The 20731-nt window shown below is 43.8% G+C and overlaps 1 protein-coding gene across 2 annotated transcripts; it reads right to left on the reverse strand.

The window, feature by feature from the left end:
- Positions 1-469: 469 nt before the first annotated feature.
- TRIM39 (tripartite motif containing 39) lies at positions 470-13805 on the reverse strand. 2 transcript variants are annotated; one of them, XM_030851165.3, is made up of 7 exons: positions 13268-13805; positions 10746-11205; positions 9612-9707; positions 5116-5346; positions 3912-3934; positions 3218-3333; positions 470-2474 (listed from the first exon to the last, which is right to left on the reverse strand). In XM_030851165.3, the coding sequence occupies exons 2-7, from the start codon at positions 11196-11198 to the stop codon at positions 1927-1929; spliced, it is 1467 nt and encodes a 488-aa protein (XP_030707025.2). In that variant the 5' UTR covers positions 11199-11205; positions 13268-13805; the 3' UTR covers positions 470-1926. The 2 variants fall into 2 exon arrangements, with proteins under 2 accessions (XP_030707025.2, XP_030707024.2); XM_030851164.3 differs by having other exon boundaries at positions 12810-13805.
- Positions 13806-20731: the final 6926 nt, after the last annotated feature.

Genomic DNA, 20731 nt, shown 5'->3' on the forward strand with positions numbered 1-20731 from the left:
GTAGAGGGACAGAACATGAATAAATCCTGAGATGGGGAGAGGGCAGAATAAGTCAGGAGAGAATGAGGGTTCTCTCCTCTCAGACCCCCTCCTCCTCACCCCCCATCAGGCTGGACAGGGAACCAGGCCTCCAGTTTGAAGGAAATGGCTGAAATTTCCTCTCAGATTAGTTTCACAAGTGTCTCCAGGCTCAAATGAGGAGTGTTTAAAAGGTAGATGCCCAGGCCCACTCCAGACCTTGATCAACCACTGAAGGTAAGCCCCAGGAACACAATTTTTTTTTTTCGCCATGCCGTGCAGCTTGTGGGATGTTAGTTCCCCGACCAGGGATCAAACCTGGGCCCCTGACAGTGAGAGCGTGGAGTCCTGACCACTGGATCACCAGGGAATTCCAAGGAACATGCATTTTTAACACCCATTTCTTACACATCAACAGAGATTATCATCAAATTAACACAGGACACATAGATCACTTCAGTGGATCCTTTGTTCCATATTATGTTTTACCAACCAAAGCATCTTGCCACAAAGAACCACAGTCAAGGCACAAAGGTAAGAGGAGAGTCTGGACAAAGTCCTGTTGAGGTGGTAGGAGCAGCTGAAATGCCCTCAATAAACTGCAGTTTCTTGTCCTAATCTTCTGTGAACCCCTGATTACCCAAGTAGCAGATAATCCAGTCATTTTAGTTTGGTTTGGCATGCATTGCTTTACCTTTTTTGACAACATATGTACCCTACAGGTTGTTTATTTTGGCCTAACATTAAAATGATTTACATTCTCTGATATGAGAAATGGCAAAAGGTGAAGGATGGCAACAAACAAAATCCGGCTCTTGTGAACACTAGTTCCAGGCCAGATGCACACAGGCCAAAGGAAATTGCCTATCTGGCCCTTCCCTATACATACCACCCTCTTCTACCCTGTCCCCAGGGTGAGGAAGACTCCGTTTTCTTTTTCCCTGTCTGGCTTGGACACCTTAGCCAGGTAACAAGGCTGACAACTTGGGAGTAGCTACTTAGTAGCATTCTTTAAGGCCAGGGCTTTGGATAGGAATACTTTTCTCTTTCCTCTAATACCTGACTCTCTCCTTTCCAAGTTCCCTTGGGAAAGCAGTGAAAGGGTAGATGTGTCTTGCAGGATCTCTTGCATCTTGCCTCTCCAGATGAGCAAGGTAACAGCTCGTGGAGATGAGCAACTACAAGGAGGTGGGCGATGAGCCATCTCTGCTGAAGGCTAAGGCAGAGACCTGGGTTCTCTTTCTTCCTACCCCCTCCTCCCCACATTCCTACCTCTGGCCAATCCTACTCATAATGGCAACCAAAGAAACCCTTCTCCCCTTCATTATTCTTTAGGAATGTGTTCATTTAGCCCCCTTTCCTGACCTTATTTCTAACCTTCTTGATGCCCAATCTCTGCCCTGAAAATAACTCCTCAACTTCTACACCCACGAGAGCAACTGTCATTCATCTTTATTTCAATTTAGAGGTACCAAGACCCCTGTGATCTTCCTAAAAAAACAAGACTGTTTTGGGTCAAAGAACCCCCTAAAAGGATGTACAGGGGGTTCTGTTTTCTCCTCTGGTTTGAGCAAGTCAGACCCTCCCACAGACTTGTTGTTTCTGGAAAAGCCTCTCCTTCCTTCCAACCCATCCTTGTGCAATAGAAAACCTGATGGACTTCAGAGGAGACTACCCCCTGGGAACCAGCTCTCCACCCTAACAGTGAGGAGGGAGACATTGCAGTGCTCTCGTCCCAGCCCAGTCCTAACTACTCCTCTCCATAAACCATTCTAGAAACCAAGGTGTTCTCCCAGATGGTTCAGGACTGGAACCAGGCAGACACGAAGACGTTCCAGCAGGTCACAGGAAGGAAGGCCCGTAGCTCTTGACCCTGCCTCACTCTGATTATTCTCACGTCCCTACCTGTCACTCCCAATCTGTTGGGGGCCTGATGGTAAGTGGTGCAGCATTCTTCCGACCAGCCCGGATGCCTGGGTAGAAGAGGGGCCAAAGTTTCTCAGTAAAAGTATCAGTGAAGGTGTAGATATGAGAGCGGTCTGTGACGTTGTAAAAAGACAGTGTACCAGCCTCATAGTCTAGGAATATGCCTACCCGCCTGGGTTTCACCTTGATGTGCAAAGGGGTAAAAGGTGTGGTAGTGGCTGCATACTTGTCCCCGTTCCACAGCCGCACCCGCCAGTAGCCAGTCTCAGGGAGTGGGGTCAGTTCGCCCTTTCGGCTCACAGAGTCCCGGCACACACCCACTGCCCAGTGGGTCTTGTCGCCCACCTCCACCTCCCAGTAGTGTCGACCTGAGGTGAAACCCTCAGTAGCCAGGACACAAGGGTAGAAGGTGAAACGTTGTGGTGTATCAGGGAGATCCCGGAGTCTTGTCTCCACGAACTTGACGCTCTTACGATCTTCCGACAGGACTAGGTTAGGATGAGCAGTCTCAGGGTCCAGGGTCACATCCGCTGGCGGGAGAAGCCAGAGTGGGGAGCTAGATGAGGACGGGAATAGCTAAACGCCCCTGCCTCACTCTTCCAGCCTGCCTTTGCAGAGCCTGCTCCCTGAAAGCCCCCAGAACCCCGTGGTTTGCTTAACTTTCTCAATCCTTGGTGTCACCTAAGGGAGGGGAGGGGAGGGAACAATGGCTTCGTTTCTCATCCTGGCCCTAAAATAAACAGGTAATGATCTCTTGACTCTGCAAGGGCTGGTGGTTTAGGCTCCTGCCTGGTCCTCCCTCCATCCCCCCCGACATCATCATCCATCTCACTGTGTGGAGAAGCACAAGGCACAGTCCAATGGTAAGAAAAAATAAAAATGTTAAGAAGGGTACAGAGCCAGATAGCATTATAGTCTAGCGATACAGTGACCATGTGTCTGTTTCCCTGGACAGTCTGGCTTATGACTATTTTCCAAGTAAGTATTAATAAGACTCCCTTTCACTCTCAAGAGGGGACCAGTTTCAGCAAATTATTTAACCTCTCTGGGTCCCTATTTAGAAAAGTATGGGACTAAGAGTAAACGACACCTGAGGCTTCTCACTTTGAGTTCTGTGACTCAGAGTGAGATTGAAAACCAGGTAAAGGAGTGGGTGTGAATATGGACATGAAAAGTGACAGAGGGGATAAGTGAAGTCCAGATAAAGTAGGACCTAAAGACTTTCTTCTCTCTGTCGATTCCCTCTGCTAGTTTCCTTTTGGGAACAACTCACCAATTAGCTGTTTAAGGATTTTCCTTAGTGCAAAGTACTGTCGGGGGAAATTGCTGAAGTTCTTTTCCAGCTCTATGGATACTGAAGTCACCTCCATGGTCTTCACCTTCTCACATCTAGGAGGGATGGGAAGATAGGGGAAGAAAGGGCAGGGTCAGGGGAAGCTCCAGCTTAAGTGAGTATTAAGATGTTGTCATCTCTAGGGAGAAACTAAAATTCTCCATCCTCACACTTTCTCCTCCCTCAAGACAAGTTCTTGCTTATTGCTTTCTTTTGCCTATCTATGGAAAGCCATATGGTCCCCTAGACAAACCCTTATCTTAATAATCAGTCTTAGAACTTTCTGGAGGTACTGTTATATTTCATGCAAATAGATAACCACCTCCCCCCCGCCCCCAACCAGTTCCTCCTTCCATCTTGTTTGGACACAATTCCACCCATAGGCCCAGGTAGAATCTGGTTCTATTTCATTATCTTTGTATCTAGGAAGTCCTGATGCTCAGAGGGAAAAGGTAAGGGACTAGTACTCCCAGTGATTTGCTCTCTAACTGGCTTCATGGATGCAATAAACCTTCTCCCTTTTTCTACCCAGACACTGCATGACTTTCCCATCCTTATTCCCCCAACTCCTTATTGTAGCCCTACTCTTTAAGCCAAGACCTAACTCACTCAAAGAGATACAAGAATCACTTACTTTTCCAGGGTAGTTTTGACATCCTAGAGGAAGGAGAAAAGAAAGCAATATTGGTCCTGGTAGTCAAGGGTCCTAAAGGCAAAAGGTTTCCCTCCTCCCAAAAGTTCTAGATCTATTAAATAGGCATAAGGCAAACTATGGGTCACAGTGCAAGGGGCCGAGCTCCAGAGGGATCTGAGTACATCTCTCCCAACCTAACCCCCACTTTCAACTCTCAGTCATCATGAAGCTTGGTAATTGATATCACTTCCAAATAGTTTCTTGTGTGCTTGTCTTTGTTCCTCAAGAACACTGGGACTCAATGCCAGGGACAGGGATTGTGTCTGCTCTTTACTCTGTCCCCCAAGTACCAACCACACACCTGTCTCCTTGAGGATCAGTACAGATAGTTCCAGACGGCTGGCATAGGAACGAATCACACTCTCCCGTTGTGGTTTGGTATCCCTTGTCTAGTATTGGTTAATAAATATTAATAACTGTGTGCCAATCCTGATTTGTGAATACTTGGGGTCCAGAAGACAAAGAAGACAAATCTCTGCCCCCCAAGGATTTCCCAGTTTAATGTGGAAGGCAGAACACACATACATGAAAGGACACGAGAGTAAATACCAAGCAATATATAACATGCAGATAAATGTACAACGAAGCCTCACTGATTCAAATGCTGGTAATGTGATCTCTAAGATAAGAAATGTTTCCTGCAGCCTTGCTAAGACCATTCATTTGCTTAAGAAAACAGATTATTTCAAACATTTTAGAGGCACCATTTACATATCAAAAGCAATATATTACTTATACATTATTTCAAGTGTCCTTCAAACTATGCTTCTATTCTTTCTGTGCACTAGGTAAATCAAGTTCCAGGACTTAAAAGTAACGGTTACTGCATTTACACAATTTTTAATGCATAGTTTTTTCACTAATTCAGACTAGACTGCCCTCCTCTCAAAAGAGTGAATTTTTTCTTTGGTACAAGTTAAGCACATAATTGTTGACAAGACATAAGAACACCAAAATGATCAGAAGGGGATGGGAGAAATCAGAGAAGGCTTTCTGTAGAGAAAGATCCTTTGAGCCTGTCTGGAAGAAAGAATTGGATTTAGAGAGGCAGAGCGGAGGAGTGAGCATTGCAGGCTGACAGAATGGCCTGTGCAAAGCTAGACTGCGCTTGGCCTGAGGGGCTATGCAGGGGCAAAGGTCGAACCTTAAGCATCTCGAAGCCCGACTGTAAGCACTTGCCCTCCACCTCAGCAGCCAAGTGGGCCAGGTCCCGGCGCTTGTCTCCAAGGTGAGCAGCATTTTCTCGGAGGCGCTGTAGAATGTCCTGTTCCTCCTCCTCTAGTCGTGAAAGTAACACCTGCTGCTCTTCATCCAGCCGCCGATGAAGCTCTTCAAATTCCTTTAGGATCTGCTGTCGACGACTCTCCACTAGTCTCTGAGAACAGAGGGTGGGTATTATGTTTAACAGGGCCAGTGGGGCATAAAGTGCCTTTCCCCACCCACCATGTGTATGAATTCACACAGACTTCCAGTGTCATTGGAAAGAGCTTAACAGGACACTCATGTTTCTCTCCACTGGAATTTCCCTTTGTAAAGAATGGCTCCATCCCTAACTAGTAAGAACCTACTGTACAGCACAGGGAATTCTACTCAGTGCTCTGTAGTGACCTAAATGGGAAGGAAATCCAAAAAAGAGGGGATATATATATATATACGTATAGCTGATTCACTTTGCTGTACAGTAGAAATGAACAAAATATTCTACACTATACTCCAATAAAAATTTAAAAAAAAGAAAAGAAAAGAATGTCTCCATCCTCATTGTCACCCCTACTGATGATGGGATGAAGAACACTGGGGAGATAAAAAAATAAACCAATGTTAAAAAATTTATCTTCTTTATTAAATTAGCTTCTAAAAAAGCTACACTTCTATGTTTTAGTAAAAATATTCAAGACATAAGAACCCAATAATATGACATGTACTATTACAGATATCAGAGATACCTCTGCTATCGCCTACTCTAAAGTTCTAGTTAATGCAATCTGTCAAGAAAAGGAAAGTACTGGAAAGTCTGAGATTGTTATCATTTGTACATTGCAAGACATTTACTTGATAAAAACCAGAGAAGCAACTGGAAAAATATCAGAATCAACAAGATTTTAGTAACGGGTTGTTATAAATGTAGATTTCAAGGCTGAACCTGTTCAACAGTTTCAAGTCACTTCAGAGACTGACAGTTTACACCCCAGAAACAGGTTATAGAAGTTTGTGAGTAAATTATTTGCTTGAAATTTGAAACATGCTTTCTTTCAGTTAAACCTCTAACATTTCTGAAACTGGATAATATATGACTCAAACTCCAGCCATAACGCATTCTGAGAGTTATCAGCAGGCATATCCTCCCTTCTGCACCTCAACAGCAACAAGAAGTGATCTCCCCAAAGGATTCCCTAAGCATCACGTGTCTGATGGGGAGGAATCAGCCAAGAGGAAAGCAAAGTTAGAAGCAGAGACTGGGACTCTGGAAGAAGGAAGTGGATAGGGCCTGGAAGGCAGGGTTGAGGGTGAATACAGAGTGGGGCTGCAAAGCCAGGTGGGCCTTACAAGCCTTGTGTTTCTGGATTTCAAGCTAGTTCCCAGCAGAGGCTGACTAGCTCCAGTTCTAGAGCTGCTTGCTGCTTCCCATTTCACTGCTGCCTCCTCAGGAGCATGTTGGAACAAAATATATTCTCACAACATTTACCATTAAGTAAAACACAGCCTTTTTTCCTGTGTGTCTGTGTGTTTAGGGGTGATGTATGGGTAGAATTTAGGTTCATAACTGTGGTAAAAAGAAAGCAAAGGGCTCTCGTATAATCTCATAATCCCTTCTCTTTTATTCCCTCTATTTTGTAGGGCAGTGGTTCTTAATCAGGGTGTTACCTCCCTCTAGAAATGTTTTGGAAACAGGGGGCATTTTTGTTTGCATGATTGGGGGAGCTCCTGGGAAGGATGCTAACACTCCTCCGATGTGTGAAGACAACCCAGTAATATGAACTGCACCATTTTCTAATGTTCTGCTGGATATTAAAAAAATGGAGTCCTAGACTTGAATGCCACTTTATATACAAACACAGAGTAATTCTTATATGGTTTTAATATACCTGAATTTTTCAGGAATGGCTGAAAACTCATTAAGACTGTATTTTGTTTTTCTTAGAACTTTACTGTAAGTTATTTATCATTTTGAAAAATTATGGCACCAACAGCTAAACTGCTAGTGGCATTCGAGTCAACATTACTACACAATTCCGTCAGTCTGAATTTGTATTTGTTGCATGTTGATATAGGTGCAAGGATAAAACTACACTGTAGTGTCTTTCAGGGTAGTCATGCCTAAATGTTTACATACCAGATTTTATTATAAATTACTTTTATGTTGTATTATATTACACTATATTTGGGCATGATAGTCTCTTTTAAAAATTATATGGATAGATCATTTTATCCATAATTTTCATTTCAGCATGATTAATTACAAATTATTTATTTCTAAAAGGGGCATTGGGTCTGGAGGTGGGGATGAGGGAGAGAGTTCAAAAGGTCACTGAAGGAATGCTGGTAGTTGGTGACAGTTTCCGAGACCATTAAAATGATAATATACATTAAAAAAAAACACACCACAGTTCTGTTCAAGCATTTAGCAGGTTTTTTTTTTTTCTGTGGTACGCGGGCCTCTCACTGTTGTGGCCTCTCCCGCTGCAGAACACAGGCTCCGGACACACAGGCCCAGTGACCATGGCTCACGGGCCCAGCTGCTCCGCGGCATGTGGGATCTTCCCCGACCAGGGCACAAACCCATGTCCCCTGCATCGGCAGGTGGACTCTCAACCACTGCGCCACCAGGGAAGCCCTATTTAGCAGGTTTTTAAAATTTTTATTCCCCTCTCCATCCTTTACCTTTAAGAAGGTGATCAACAGGAAGAGGAAAGCTAATGACTGGGAATAAGCTTCATTTTCACATATTTTAAGTTCTTCAGGAGCCCTCCAAAAGGACAAATAACTTTTTTTTTTAACGTTCACCTTTGCAATCAAAATTAGTTCAAATTTAAAAAAAATTCAAATGTTTGTTTGTTAAAATGTATAAAGGACTAAGGTAATAATACTTGCTTCCTGTTGAAATGTCATTGTTAAAAAAAAAAATAGTGTTTCTACTGATTTCAAACCTGTGTTTAATTTCTGGTGATCCCTAAATCTCAACTCCAAAAACTCATTATTTCTTCTGGAAGCCTTTAATGCAATCAAGTTTCTCTGCTGTCTTCTTAGGAATATGCAACTGTGCTTTTTGTGCCATGTCATTTGCATTTTCTCTACTTGACTGTAAGCTCAAGGAGGGCAGGGACTGTGCTTTTGCTCATCATTGTTCCCCAGTGTCAAAGACAGGGTTTGGCCTATACTGGAAGCTTAGTAAATATTTACTGATTTCTGCAGAATTAGTATCTCTGATTTTGCACATACTGGCTATATGATCTTGGACTAGACACTTATCCAAGTTCTGTTTCCTACTGTGTAAACTGGGGATAACAATACTTACCTTACAGGGTATCTAAGTTCACTCTTGTCAAATATGACTTCCTGGACTCCCTTCTCCTTGTCTTGTACCTCCTCTATGTCCCACTTGGGCCAAGTATAGCCTGAACTCTTAGAACTTAAAACTGGGCAGGGCTTCCCTGGTGGTGCAGTGGTTGAGAGTCTGCCTGCCGATGCAGGGGACACGGGTTCGTGCCCCGGTCTGCGAAGATCCCACATGCCGCGGAGCGGCTGGGCCTGTGAGCCATGGTCGCCAAGCCTGCGCGTCTGAAGCCTGTGCTCCGCAACGGGAGAGGCCACAGCAGTGAGAGGCCCACGTACCACAAAAAAAAACAAACCAAAAAACAAAAAAAAAAAAACTGGGCAGACCTAATACAATCTTCTAAGTTTGGAATGTCATGGACACCTAAGGAATTAATGCACAGGATTCAATAAATACTAGGTATTATTACCACTATAATTAATACATGTTTCACTGTCCAACAGAAGAAATAAGGCAGATACCAAACTACCATGCTACAAATATGGTAATGCTATGGAAGAGATGTGAAACTGTATGAAAATTAAGAAAGCTAATTTCTGAAGGGTCAGGAAAGGCTACATAGGAAGTGGTTTTCATCTTAGGATGGACAGGATCCTATAGGTAGAGGATGAGGGGGGTAAGAACATTCTAGGAACCATTATCATCCAGCATACTTGAGCTTACTTGAATTAAGAGAATGTGGTCCTAATGTTGCTGGGAGGTTCTTCCGGGTGCTGTTGGGCAGCTCCTTCATCCTTCCTCCCCAGTGCACCTTCCACATTCTCCTTTCCTCAATCCCTCTAAGGATCTCTCAGCAGAGAGCCTCCTTCCCTGCTTTACAAAGAAAAGGAGGCCAAGGGGCATGAACTCCCTCAACTCGCCAGATATAAGATGTTCTGTCCTTCACTTCTTACATCCTTCTCCTCAATTCTTAATCCATGACAATTTAAGTACAATGTTTAATCACAGTCAAGCCTAATAAAATATCATTTTTTTTGAGAGAACAGCATTTTTCTAATAAACCAGAACTGGTAGATTAAATAATGTGTGGTTAATGTTCAGTTAATTGCCTGCAGAGCAGCCCAAATGGGATTGCCTGCCTTTACCTTGAGTTCCCCAGGCTTCTTCTCCTCAGAGGACTTGCAGCGGGTGATCTCCTGCAGCTTCCGCTCCAGGGGCTCCAGGCACTTCTGCAGTTTTTCCTGAGGGGTGAGAAGTGGGAGAATGGCATTTGGGGTTGGCTAGTACATCCTACGTTCAGAGGCTAACCCATTTGTTTTAAACCATTTGTTTGCTTCCTATCCATCTGTCTCTTGATCCAACTCCCTTCCTGGCCTGTCATTTGAGGTGTCAGCTTCCTACAGGTCCCTTCTCCTGCCACCAGTCTGTCTCCATCACCTCCCTTGCTCACCAAACCTTCCTTTCACTGAATCTCACTGTTCCACTGTCACCAACTCTCTGTCTTTCCCCAGCCCTATTAATTTTTTAACTCAAGGAACTGCTTGTTACTGTCAAAGTGACCTCCTGTACCCTGATATCCTTCTTTAAACTTGTTTTCCTATCCAATTCTAACCACTTGCCAATATAATAAAATCTTGATTACTTATTCTGCAAACTACCATAAAGTCTTATTTCCAAGATTTTATTAACATTATTAACACTTATTAATTACACAAAGTACTTGATAAAGTGCTAAGACATTAAAATCTCTAATTCCTATTACTCAAACATTTACCCTGTGTCCCAGCAGTAAGTTAAACCAGATGCCATATTATCCTTTATTGGGGGAAGATGCAAACAGATTGGCTCAGCTTAGCCTGGTGGGGATCATTCTAAAATGCTGATACCTGTTCCCAATACCAGTGGGTAAACAAGGGGTGTGCTGAGCAGGGGGACAGAATGAAGAAACCAGACCATTTTTCAGTTCTTAAGTTTGATCTTCTCCACATGGTTTCATTCATTTATGAAAAATATGATACATTCCAAGACCACACATACTCAAATGTGTTACAAAAGTCAGACAGAATTTTTTGGGTAGTCCTTACTGCTCTTCTTCATGCCTGAGGATAACTGATCAGACATACTGCGTGCCCCCGTGTACGTAGCTCTGAGGGGACTATAGAGTGAGGATCAGATACCGTCTTGCCCTCAGACACTTACAATCCTCTACCCAGGGAGTCTCCCATCCTCTGTGCTCCTCCCTCCTGCCCTGCATTGGCATCATGTGTCTGGTTCCCTACCTTGTACTCCTGTGTGGCATCGTCCAGTGGCACGACGGTGTGGGCCCGGTGGGTGTGGGAAATTGCACATATCAAACACACAGCCTCCTGGTCCTCATAGCAGAAGAGGCTGAGGGCTTCATGGTGCTGGGGGCAGAGGCTCTCATCTCGGATCTTCCGCTTGACGGCCTGGAGCTGCTTGGCAATTTCCACCATGCTGCCCAGCTGTCGATTAGGTCGGAGACTGCGGTAGCGGGACGTCTTTCGACATACAGGACAAGGGAAGTCCCTCTCTAGGTCCTCCCACCAGCGAGTGATGCAAGCTTTGCAGAAGTTGTGCCCACACTCAATGATGACAGGCTCCTTCAGATACTCCAGGCACACAGAGCAACTTGCCTCCACCTGTAAGTTCTCCAGAGCTGCAGCTGTGGAGGCTGCAGAGGCCCCGGCCTCTAACAGGCTTGTCTCTGCCATTATTTAACTTGAGGTTAGGATGGGAGAAGAGAAAAAAAAGTCAGTTGGAGGTTTAGTTTATTTTGCATCCCTGGCCTGACAGTTACCCCCGTGTTAAATCCTAACTCCAGATTTAGCCCCATCATAGTATTTTACATCTTCTCTTCCATTACATCAACCTCTTTTGTTTCTCCATTTCTAAAACTTGTGACTCCCAGCCATCAATTTTTTCTCTTCAGCAAAATGACACACAACCCTCAATCTCTTGTCTTTTACCACTGCTTTCTCTTGCTAGAAACAGAGGCTTCCTTCAACTCTAGCTGAGTACTTCTCCTGATCCAGGTTCATTCCACTTGTATCTTAGAACCAATAGTTTCAGACCAATGTATTCCTAGTGTGACATCTTCTTCTAATAGATGAGAAAAGAGTATGGGAAAGCGAAGAGTGCCAAAGCATTAATTAAGATTTCTTAAATTGAGTATATTTTAAAGTTTAATATTACAGAAGAGTTTTACTACAATAGCCCATTGGAGCCTAAGCTTGATTCTCTGCCACTGTTCTCTCAGTCTTTCAAAGGGTAATAAATAGAATGAGTTAGGCAAGGGTGACAACCTCGTCTTTTCAGAAAGTTTGAAATTATTCTTCCTTTTATCAGGCTAGCCTAGAGAAAGTGTGCCCTTTTCTTGGAATGAAATTATTCATACAACTCATTTCTATTTGAGTGCATCTGGACATCTGGAACTGCTGAAAAGTGATAAATTCATGGCAACTAAAGAGTCTATTACTGAGCCCAGGGCAATAATTTTTTGAAGAGAGAGCTGACAAGTCTATTTTAAGTATTCAGCAGTGACTGGAGTCTTTTGAAATAGTTATCAATAACTAACTCCTTGGATGTACTGTACCTCCAACTAATAGGTTCTGGAGTGGTTGGGAATTAAGAGAGAGAAAAGTAAAGAGGCAATCAAAAACTTCTAATGAAGCCTCAAAAGAATTGGAAATGCATCTAAGAGATTTATAAAGTAGAAGGCTGGTCCTCTATTCCATCCTTAAAACATCACCACTTTTATCCATGAAATAGTTGATTTCTCCATCCCCTTAACCCCCCTCCCTAAGGGATCCAACAGAAGGAAATTTAGTAAGTCTATGTGTTGAGAGAGAAGTGGCCATGTAATGAGTTGGGTTAACAATGATTATTCCTGTATATGTTGACGGCACACGTGAAAAGTGTTTAATTTGGAGTAGGAACTGACACCTTATTTGGACCTGAATTTCCTCCCTCAACCAGGAGAGAAGTTCAGTCAGATGATTTTTCTCTACCTCTGGGAATCCAACTTTGACGAGTAACCCTTCCCTTTCCCTAATCTTCTAGAAATTAGGTGGTCTCCTCACCTGGGGTGAGTTGAACTGTATGCAGAGTTAGGGGGCAGAATGGATCTAGACTAGCAAAGAAGTAGTGTGGAAGAGAAATGGGGAAAGGTTAGGGAGGTATGGGGAGAGGACTTGGAGCTACAGCACTAGTTAAGCCTTCGGTGTCTCTGGGTTGGTCATTTTTCCCCCTCTATTCCTCGTGTCTCAGAAGGGCAAACTTCAAAGCCGTCCTCATTTTGTTTCTACCACTGTCGGGGGTCCCACCTTGCAACCCTTTCCTGAGCGTGGTCCACAACTCGGTCCCACCCCCGTCTCCATCTTCTCCCGCCAGATCTGGCGCAGGGGGACTGGAGTGCGGGGAGAGGAAACGTCGTTGTTGGCAGGGAGGGAGGGATGCGTGTCCAGGTGAGGAGGAGGTGTGACGTGAAGGTGGGATGCCCGCCGCTATGACGCAGCCGAGAGCCGCGGTGACGGCGTAAGAGTTTCACCCGGGGAGGCGAGCGGCAGCGGGACGGGGGAACGGCGGGGTAGCCAAGCAACGCCGGACGCGCTGACGTCGCCGGGGCGGCAAAACGTCCGCCCGGGCCCGAGGCGGGCGGAGGCAGCTGTGGTTACGTGCGGGGGGCCGGTGACGCAGTCGCGGGGCGCTAGGACGCGGCGTGCGGAGCCGGTCAGCAGGGGCAGGCCCCAAGGCCCCGGCGCGGCGGCGGGACAGCACCTACCTTCCCGGCTTCGGGTCCGGGAGTGCGGGGCGCAGAGCCGCCGGAGCGCTGCCTCCCTCCTTCCTCCTCCCCCCGCCCCCGCCCCGCAGCGCGACACACAATACTCGCCGGAAGCGGAAGCCGCGCCGAGAGGCTCGTGTCAGTGGAAGCCTGGGTGTCGGCGGGCGACCGCGGGAGGGCCTAGCGGCGCCTGCGGAACAAGGAGAAGGCGGGGGGCCGGAGGGGAGAACCAGCAGGAGGAGTGAAGGGCGAGAAGAGACCCGGAGGGGCAGGTGGCTGAAATGCAGTCGTCCAGGTGACCCGAGGAATCCTCTGGAGAAAGAGGGCCGCGCATGCGCGTGGCCGAGCGCTGAAGCCCATTGCCCACAGGGCGCCTACGGGCGCCGGGGCAGGCGGGCCCGTCCCGCCCAGGGTGTGGGCCCGGGCGCTGACCCGGCTCGGGCTGGTCCCGGTTGGGGCTGGGAGCCGCCGGGGGCGGGGCAAGGGCGGGTTGCGGACATTGAGCTACACTGCTCCTCTCTCCAGGTTAGTCCCGGGAGAAGGTGGCTCGCCGAGTCGGCGGCCAATTACGTGGTGGACCTGCGGGTCTCAGCTGGCACGTCACTTCCGACAAGTTGAGTTTAAGCCTTTTAACATTAAAGGATTAGCTCAGTTTTCCCTGCCGTGGGCTTCGGATGCTTGGTCACCTTGTCCTTGCTAGGCGAGCTTTACGGAAATGATCTACCTCCTCCGATGGAGTGGGAGCCCCGAAAGAGCTGGTACTGTGACTCTGCTGCTCACCTTTGTGTCCTCAGCTCCTCGCTCGGTGCCCGACCGCAGCGAGCGCGCAGTGAGCACCCCTTCTGGGTGCGAGCCAATCCCGACTTTTTCCAGTTTTGTGGCTTTGGCTTGAGGTTCTCCGCAAGAGCAGATGGTGGTTTTGCGGCGGCTCCGGACTCCTGCGTTATAGCTTCCTTACTTTCCTGTCCTGTTGCTGGAAGCTTCGCAGCCTTGTGACTTTGGAGGACGAGGGCGAGATGATGAGGAAGAGTCGGTGGACAGAGGTGTGATGAGACTGGGAGGGAGGAGGTGCTGAGTTGAGTTGATGGAGCTGGGGAGGAGTGGATGCTGGGTAAAGGGGTGATGGGACTGGGGAGAAGTTGGGGCTGGGGAAAGGTGTGCCGCGGCTGGGCAGGAGTTAGTGCTAAGAGTAGACACTGCTGGTTGAAAACGCAGCTTGCCCCGCCTACTCTCTGGCAACACTTGGCATACAGAATGCTAACCGAAAGAAATGAACAAATTTTGGTGTACCCTTCGAGGTGAAATGGCCCAATGGCCCAACTTGTTCCTGTGTAAGTTGTGATGCTGTTTACAAACACTGTGCAGTATTTAACCTCTCATCCTGGGAGCCAGGAACTATTTATTTGCAGAAAATATCTCATGTGGGAGGTATAAAGATTTAGGGTCAGGCATGCTAAATACAGCTGGTCTGCTTTTTCTTCACTGTTCTTTAGTTTTTGTTCACTTTTTTTCAGTAGCAGTGATTTGAAGAGGATTAAGCTTGATAAAATTACATTTATTAACTTTTTTTCCCCTCATTGTTATTTGACCATTGGGAATTTTAGCAGCAGTACTCTTTCTAGTTCACGGACTGCCTCATTCTAAGGTAGGGTAGTTTGAAAGCCACAAATTGGGCGGTCAGCTTCTTTATCCTTACTTTATAGGGAGCGTGGTGAGGTTTGGTTCTGGTTATGATTTGTAACTTTTAAGGTGTTGGCTAGCACTTCATTCTGGCTTTCTGTTTGTAGGTGGCCAGGGGTGTGGTAATGTTAAGCAAATTTCCAGGAGGAAGTGCATTTCTGAGGAGTATGAAGAATGTGGTGGCCTGGAGACTAATAGATTATTAAGATGACTTTACGCTCAATATGGAAGGAAAGAGGGGAGAATGTCTAGGTAAAACTCTAAAATTATGAAGGGCATGTACTATGTCATAGAACAGGGTTTGGCAAACCTTTCCTTTAAGGAGCCAAATAGGACATATTTTTGGCTTTGTTGCCCATACTCAATTCTGTCTTTGTAGTATGAAAATAGCGTTAGACTATAGTAAATGAGTGAGCGTTGCTGAAATTTGAATTTCATATAAATTCTTCACTTGCCTTGAAATTTTATTCTCCTTTTGATTTTACCCCCAATCATTTAAAAATGTAAACACATATTTTAGGTTGTGGGCTGTACAAGCACAGGTAGCAGACCATAGTTCGCTGACCCCTGACATAGAACAGTAATGAAGTACCCAGTATTTTTCAAGAGAGAAAGCCTGGGAAAGTGAGTGAACACAATGCTATGATCTCTTATTTCCATCTGTCTATATGATAACACACAAAATAATAATAAAGGAAATTTGAAATCTTAACACAAATTTGTTATGACCTGTGAAACTTGGTTGGCTGAGATTTATGAATATACTAAGATACAAGTACATTTTTTAAACAAGGAAAGGTATTCATTGTCTAAAATTAAACGAGATTATAGTTCAGGAGAGGTGGAATAACACTGAATTGTGACGTTGATTTATATCAACAAGGGATTTCCAACATAGGAATATGCAAAAATGAGTAATAGTAATATGAAGGATAATTTAAAAAATTTAAATATACACTTTAATATTGTTTTTATATCAGTAAAAGATATATCTGATATATCTTTTATATCAGAAGATAACTTGGAACCACTGAGTCACATAGAGGAAAAGGATGTATTAGCAGTGCAGGTAGAAAACTGCTTGAGGTCAGATATGAGATATGGTAGATTGGGGAGGGAGAGGGTTCAACTGTCCAGACTTCCGAAATTCTTCCTCAGAAGAAGGCAAAGCATCTAATTTTCCCCCACCATTTTTTTAAATTATAAAAAATTTAAACTACAGAAAGACGGTCGTCAGTCTTTTTACACTTTACACTGTGCTTTTTATACTTTATACTGGCTGTCTATTATCTTTCCAATTCAGTAACATTGGAACTACCTGTTCTTTTTCAAGTCTATAGCACTGCTTCATTATGTAGGTGTATAATTTATTCAGCCATTTTGTTTAGAGAAAACATTTAGGGTTTTTCCAAGTCTTATTAAATAAAGGCTGTAGTGAACATTCTTGTACATATATCTTTTTCCCTCAGTTTTATTGTGATATAACTGACGTGTAACACTGTGTTAGTTCAGGGTGTACAACGTAATGATTTGATATATTTGCCCATATGTCTTTTTTGTTTTTTTTAACTTCTCAATAAGGAATGTGTCTTTTATTTTTTTTTGAATTTTATTTAATTTATTTTTTTAAACAGCAGGTTCTTATTAGTTATCCATTTTATACATATTAGTGTATACATGTTAATCCCAATCTCCCAGTTCATCCCACCACCACCACCCTGCCCCCCGCCACTCTCCCTCCTTGGTGTCCATACCTTTGTTCTCTACATCTGTGTCTATTTCTGCCTGCAAACTGGTTCATCTGTACCATTTTTCTAGGTTCCACATATATGCGTTAATATACGGTATTTGTTTTTCTCTTTCTGACTTACTTCACTCTGTATAACAGTCTCTACATCCATCTACTTCACTACAAATGACCCAATTTCGTTCCTTTTAATGGCTGAGTAATATTCCATTGTATATATGTACCACATCTTCTTTATCCATGTGACTGTAGATGGGCATTTAGGTTGCTTCCATGACCTGGCTATTGTAAATAGTGCTGCAATGAACATTGGGGTGCCATGTGTCTTTTTGAGTTATGGTTTTCTCTTGAGTATATGCCCAGTAGTGGGATTGCTGGGTCATATGGTAGTTCTATTTTTAGTTTTTTAAGGAACCTCCATACTGTTCTCCATAGTGGCTGTATCAATTTACATTCCCACCAACAGTGCAAGGGTGTTCCCTTTTCTCCACACCCTCTCCAGCATTTGTTGCTTGTAGATTTTCTGATGATGCCAATTCTAACTGGTGTGAGATGATACCTCATTGTAGTTTTGACTTGCATTTCTCTAATAATTAGTGATGTTGAGCAGCTTTTCATGTGCTTCTTGGCCATCTGTATGTCTTCTTCGGAGAAATGTCTATTTAGGTCTTCTGCCCATTTTTTGATTGGGTTGTTTGGTTTTTTTTTACATTGAGCTGCATGAGCTGTTTATATATTTTGGAGATTAATCCTTTGTCCATTGATTCATTTGCAGATATTTTCTCCCATTCTGAGGGTTGTCCTTTCGTCTTGTTTGTAGTTTCCTTTGCTTTGCAAAAGCTTTTAAGTTTCATTAGGTCCCATTTGTCTATTTTTGTTTTTATTTCGATTACTCTAGGAGGTGGATCAAAAAAGATCTTGCTGTGATTTATGTCAGAGTGTTCTTCCTACGTTTTCCTCTAAGAGTTTTACAGTGTCCGGTCTTACATTTAGGTCTCTACTCCATTTTGAGTTTATTTTTGTGTATGGTGTTAGGGAGTATTCTAATTTCATTCTTTTACATGTAGCTGTCCAGTTTTCCCAGCACCACTTATTGAAGAGACTGTCTTTTCTCCATTATATATCCTTGCCTCCTTTGTCATAGGTTAGTTGACTACAGGTGCATGGGTTTATCTCTGGGCTTTCTATCCTGTTCCATTGATCTATATTTCTGTTTTTGTGCCAGTACCATATTGTCTTTTTTTTCTTTTTCATTTTATTTATTTATTATTTTTGGCTTCGTTGGGTCTTCATTGCTGCACGCAGGCTTTCTTTAGTTGTGGCGAGCGGGGGCTACTCTTCTTTGCAGTGCGTGGGATTCTCATTGCAGTGGCCTCTCTTGTTGTGGAGCACGGGCTCTAGGTGTGCGGGCTTCAGTAGTTGTGGCTCATGGGCTCTAGAGCACAGGCTCAGTAGTTGTGGCACACGGGCTTAGTTGCTCTGTGGTATGTGGGACCTTCCCGGACCAGACCTCGAACCCGTGTCCCCTGTATTGGCAGGCGGATTCTTAACCACTGCGCCACGAGGGAAGCCCTATCATATTGTCTTGATTACTGTAGCTTTGTAGTATAGTCTGAAGTCAGGGAGTCTGATTCCTCCAGCTCCGTTTTTTTTCCCTCAAGACTGCTTTGGCTATTCGGGGTCTTTTGTGTCTCCATACAAATTTTAAGATTTTTTTTGTTCTAGTTCTGTAAAAAATGCCACTGGTAATTTGATAGGGATTGCATTGAATCTGTAGATTGCTTTGGGTAGTATAGTCATTTTCACGATATTGATTCTTCCAATCCAAGAACATGGTATATCTCTCCATCTGTTGGTATCATCTTTAATTTCTTTCATCAGTGTCTTATAGTTTTCTGCATACAGGTCTTTTGTCTCCCTAGGTAGGTTTATTCCTAGGTATTTTATTCTTTTTGTTGCAGTGGTAAATGGGAGTGTTTCCTTAATTTCTCTTTCAGATTTTTGATCATTAGTGTATAGGAATGCAAGAGATTTCTGTGCATTAATTTTGTATCCTGCAACTTTACCAAATTCATTGATTAGCTCTAGTAGTTTTCTGGTGGCATCATTAGGATTATCTATGTATAGTATCATGTCATCTGCAAACAGTGACAGTTTTACTTTTTCTTTTCCAATTTGTATTCCTCTTATTTCTTTTTCTTCTCTGATTGCTGTGGCGAGGACTTCCAAAATATGTTGAATAATAGTGGCGAGAGTTGACATCCTCATCTTTTTCCTGATCTTAGAGGAAATGCCTTCAGTTTTTCACCATTGAGAATGATGTTTGCTATGGGTTTATCGTATATGGCCTTTATTAGGTTGAGGTAGGTTCCCTCTATGCCCACTTTCTGGAGAGTTTTTATCATAAAGGGTGTTGTGTTGAATTTTGTCAAAAGCTTTTTCTGCATCTATTGAGATGATCATATAGTTTTATTCTTCAATTTGTTAATATGGTGTATCACATTGATTAATTTGCATGTATTGAAGAATCCTTGCATCCCTGGGATAAATCCCACTTATTCATGGTGTATGATCCTTTTAATGTTTTGTTGGATTCTGTTTGCTAGTATTTTGTTGAGGATTTTTGCATCTATATTCATCAGTGATATTCGTCTGTAATTTTCTTTTTTTGTTGTATCTTTGTCTGGTTTTGGTATCAGGGTGATGGTGGCCTCATAGAATGAGTTTGGGAGTCTTTCTTCCTCTGCAATTTTTTGGAAGAGTTTGAGAAGGATGAGTGTTAGCTCTTCTCTAAGTGTTTGATAGAATTCACATATGAAGCCATCTGGTCCTGGACTTTTGTTTGTTGGAAGATTTTTTTTTTTTTTTTTTTTTGTGGTACGCGGGCCTCTCACTGTTGTGGCCTCTCCCGTTGCGGAGCACAGGCTCCGGACACGCAGGCTCAGCGCCCATGGCTCACAGGCCTAGCTGCTCCACGGCATGTGGGATCTTCCCGGACCAGGGCACAAACCCATGTCCCCTGCATCGGCAGGCGGACTCTCAACCACTGTGCCACCAGGGAAGCCCTGTTGGAAGATTTTTAATCACAGTTTCAATTTCCTTACTTGTGATTGGTCTGTTCATATTTTCTATTTCTTCTTGGTTCAGTCTTGGAAGGTTATACCTTTCTAAGAATTTGTCCATTTCTTCCAGGTTGTCCATTTTATTGGCATAGAGTTGCTTGTAGTAGTCTCTTACGACACTTTTCTATTTCTGGGGTGTCTGTTGCAACTTCTTCTTTTTCATTTCTAATTTTGTTGATTTGAGTCCTCTCCCTCCTTTTCTTGATGAGTCTGGCTAAAGGTTTATCAATTTTGTTTATCTTCTCAAAGAACCAGTTTTATTGATCTTTGCTATTGTTTTCTTTGTTTCTATTTCATTTATTTCTGTTCTGATCTTTATGATTTCTTTCCTTCTGCTAACTTTGGGTTTTGTTTGTTCTACTTTCTCTGGTTCTTTCAGGTGTAGGAACCTAAGATTTTTCTTGTTTCTTGAGGTAGGATTGTATTGCTATAAACTTCCCTCTTAGAACTGCTTTTGCTGCATCCCATAGGTTTTGGATCAACATGTTTTCGTTGTCATTTGTCTCTAGGTATTTTTTGATTTCCTCTTTGATTTCTTCAGTGATCTCTTGGTTATTTAGTAACACATTGTTTAGCCTCCATGTGCTTGTGTTTTTAATGTTTTTTTCCCTGTAATTGATTTCTAATACAATTAGAAATTGCTTGATATGATTTCAGTTTTCTTAAATTTACTGAGGCTTGGGCTTCCCTGGTGGCACAGTCGTTGAGAGTCCGCCTTCCGATGCAGGGGATGCGGGTTCATGCCCTGGTCCAGGAAGATCCCACATGCCACAGAGCAGCTGGACCAGTGAGCCATGGCCGCTGAGCCTGTGCTCCGCAATGGGAGAGGCCACAACAGTGAGTGGCCTGCGTACCGCAAAAAAAAAAAAAAAAAAAAAAAATTTACTGAGGCTTGATTTGTGACCCAAGATGTGA

Source organism: Globicephala melas, chromosome 11 (genome assembly GCF_963455315.2).
Source record: "Globicephala melas chromosome 11, mGloMel1.2, whole genome shotgun sequence".
Taxonomy (NCBI): Eukaryota; Metazoa; Chordata; class Mammalia; order Artiodactyla; family Delphinidae; genus Globicephala; species Globicephala melas.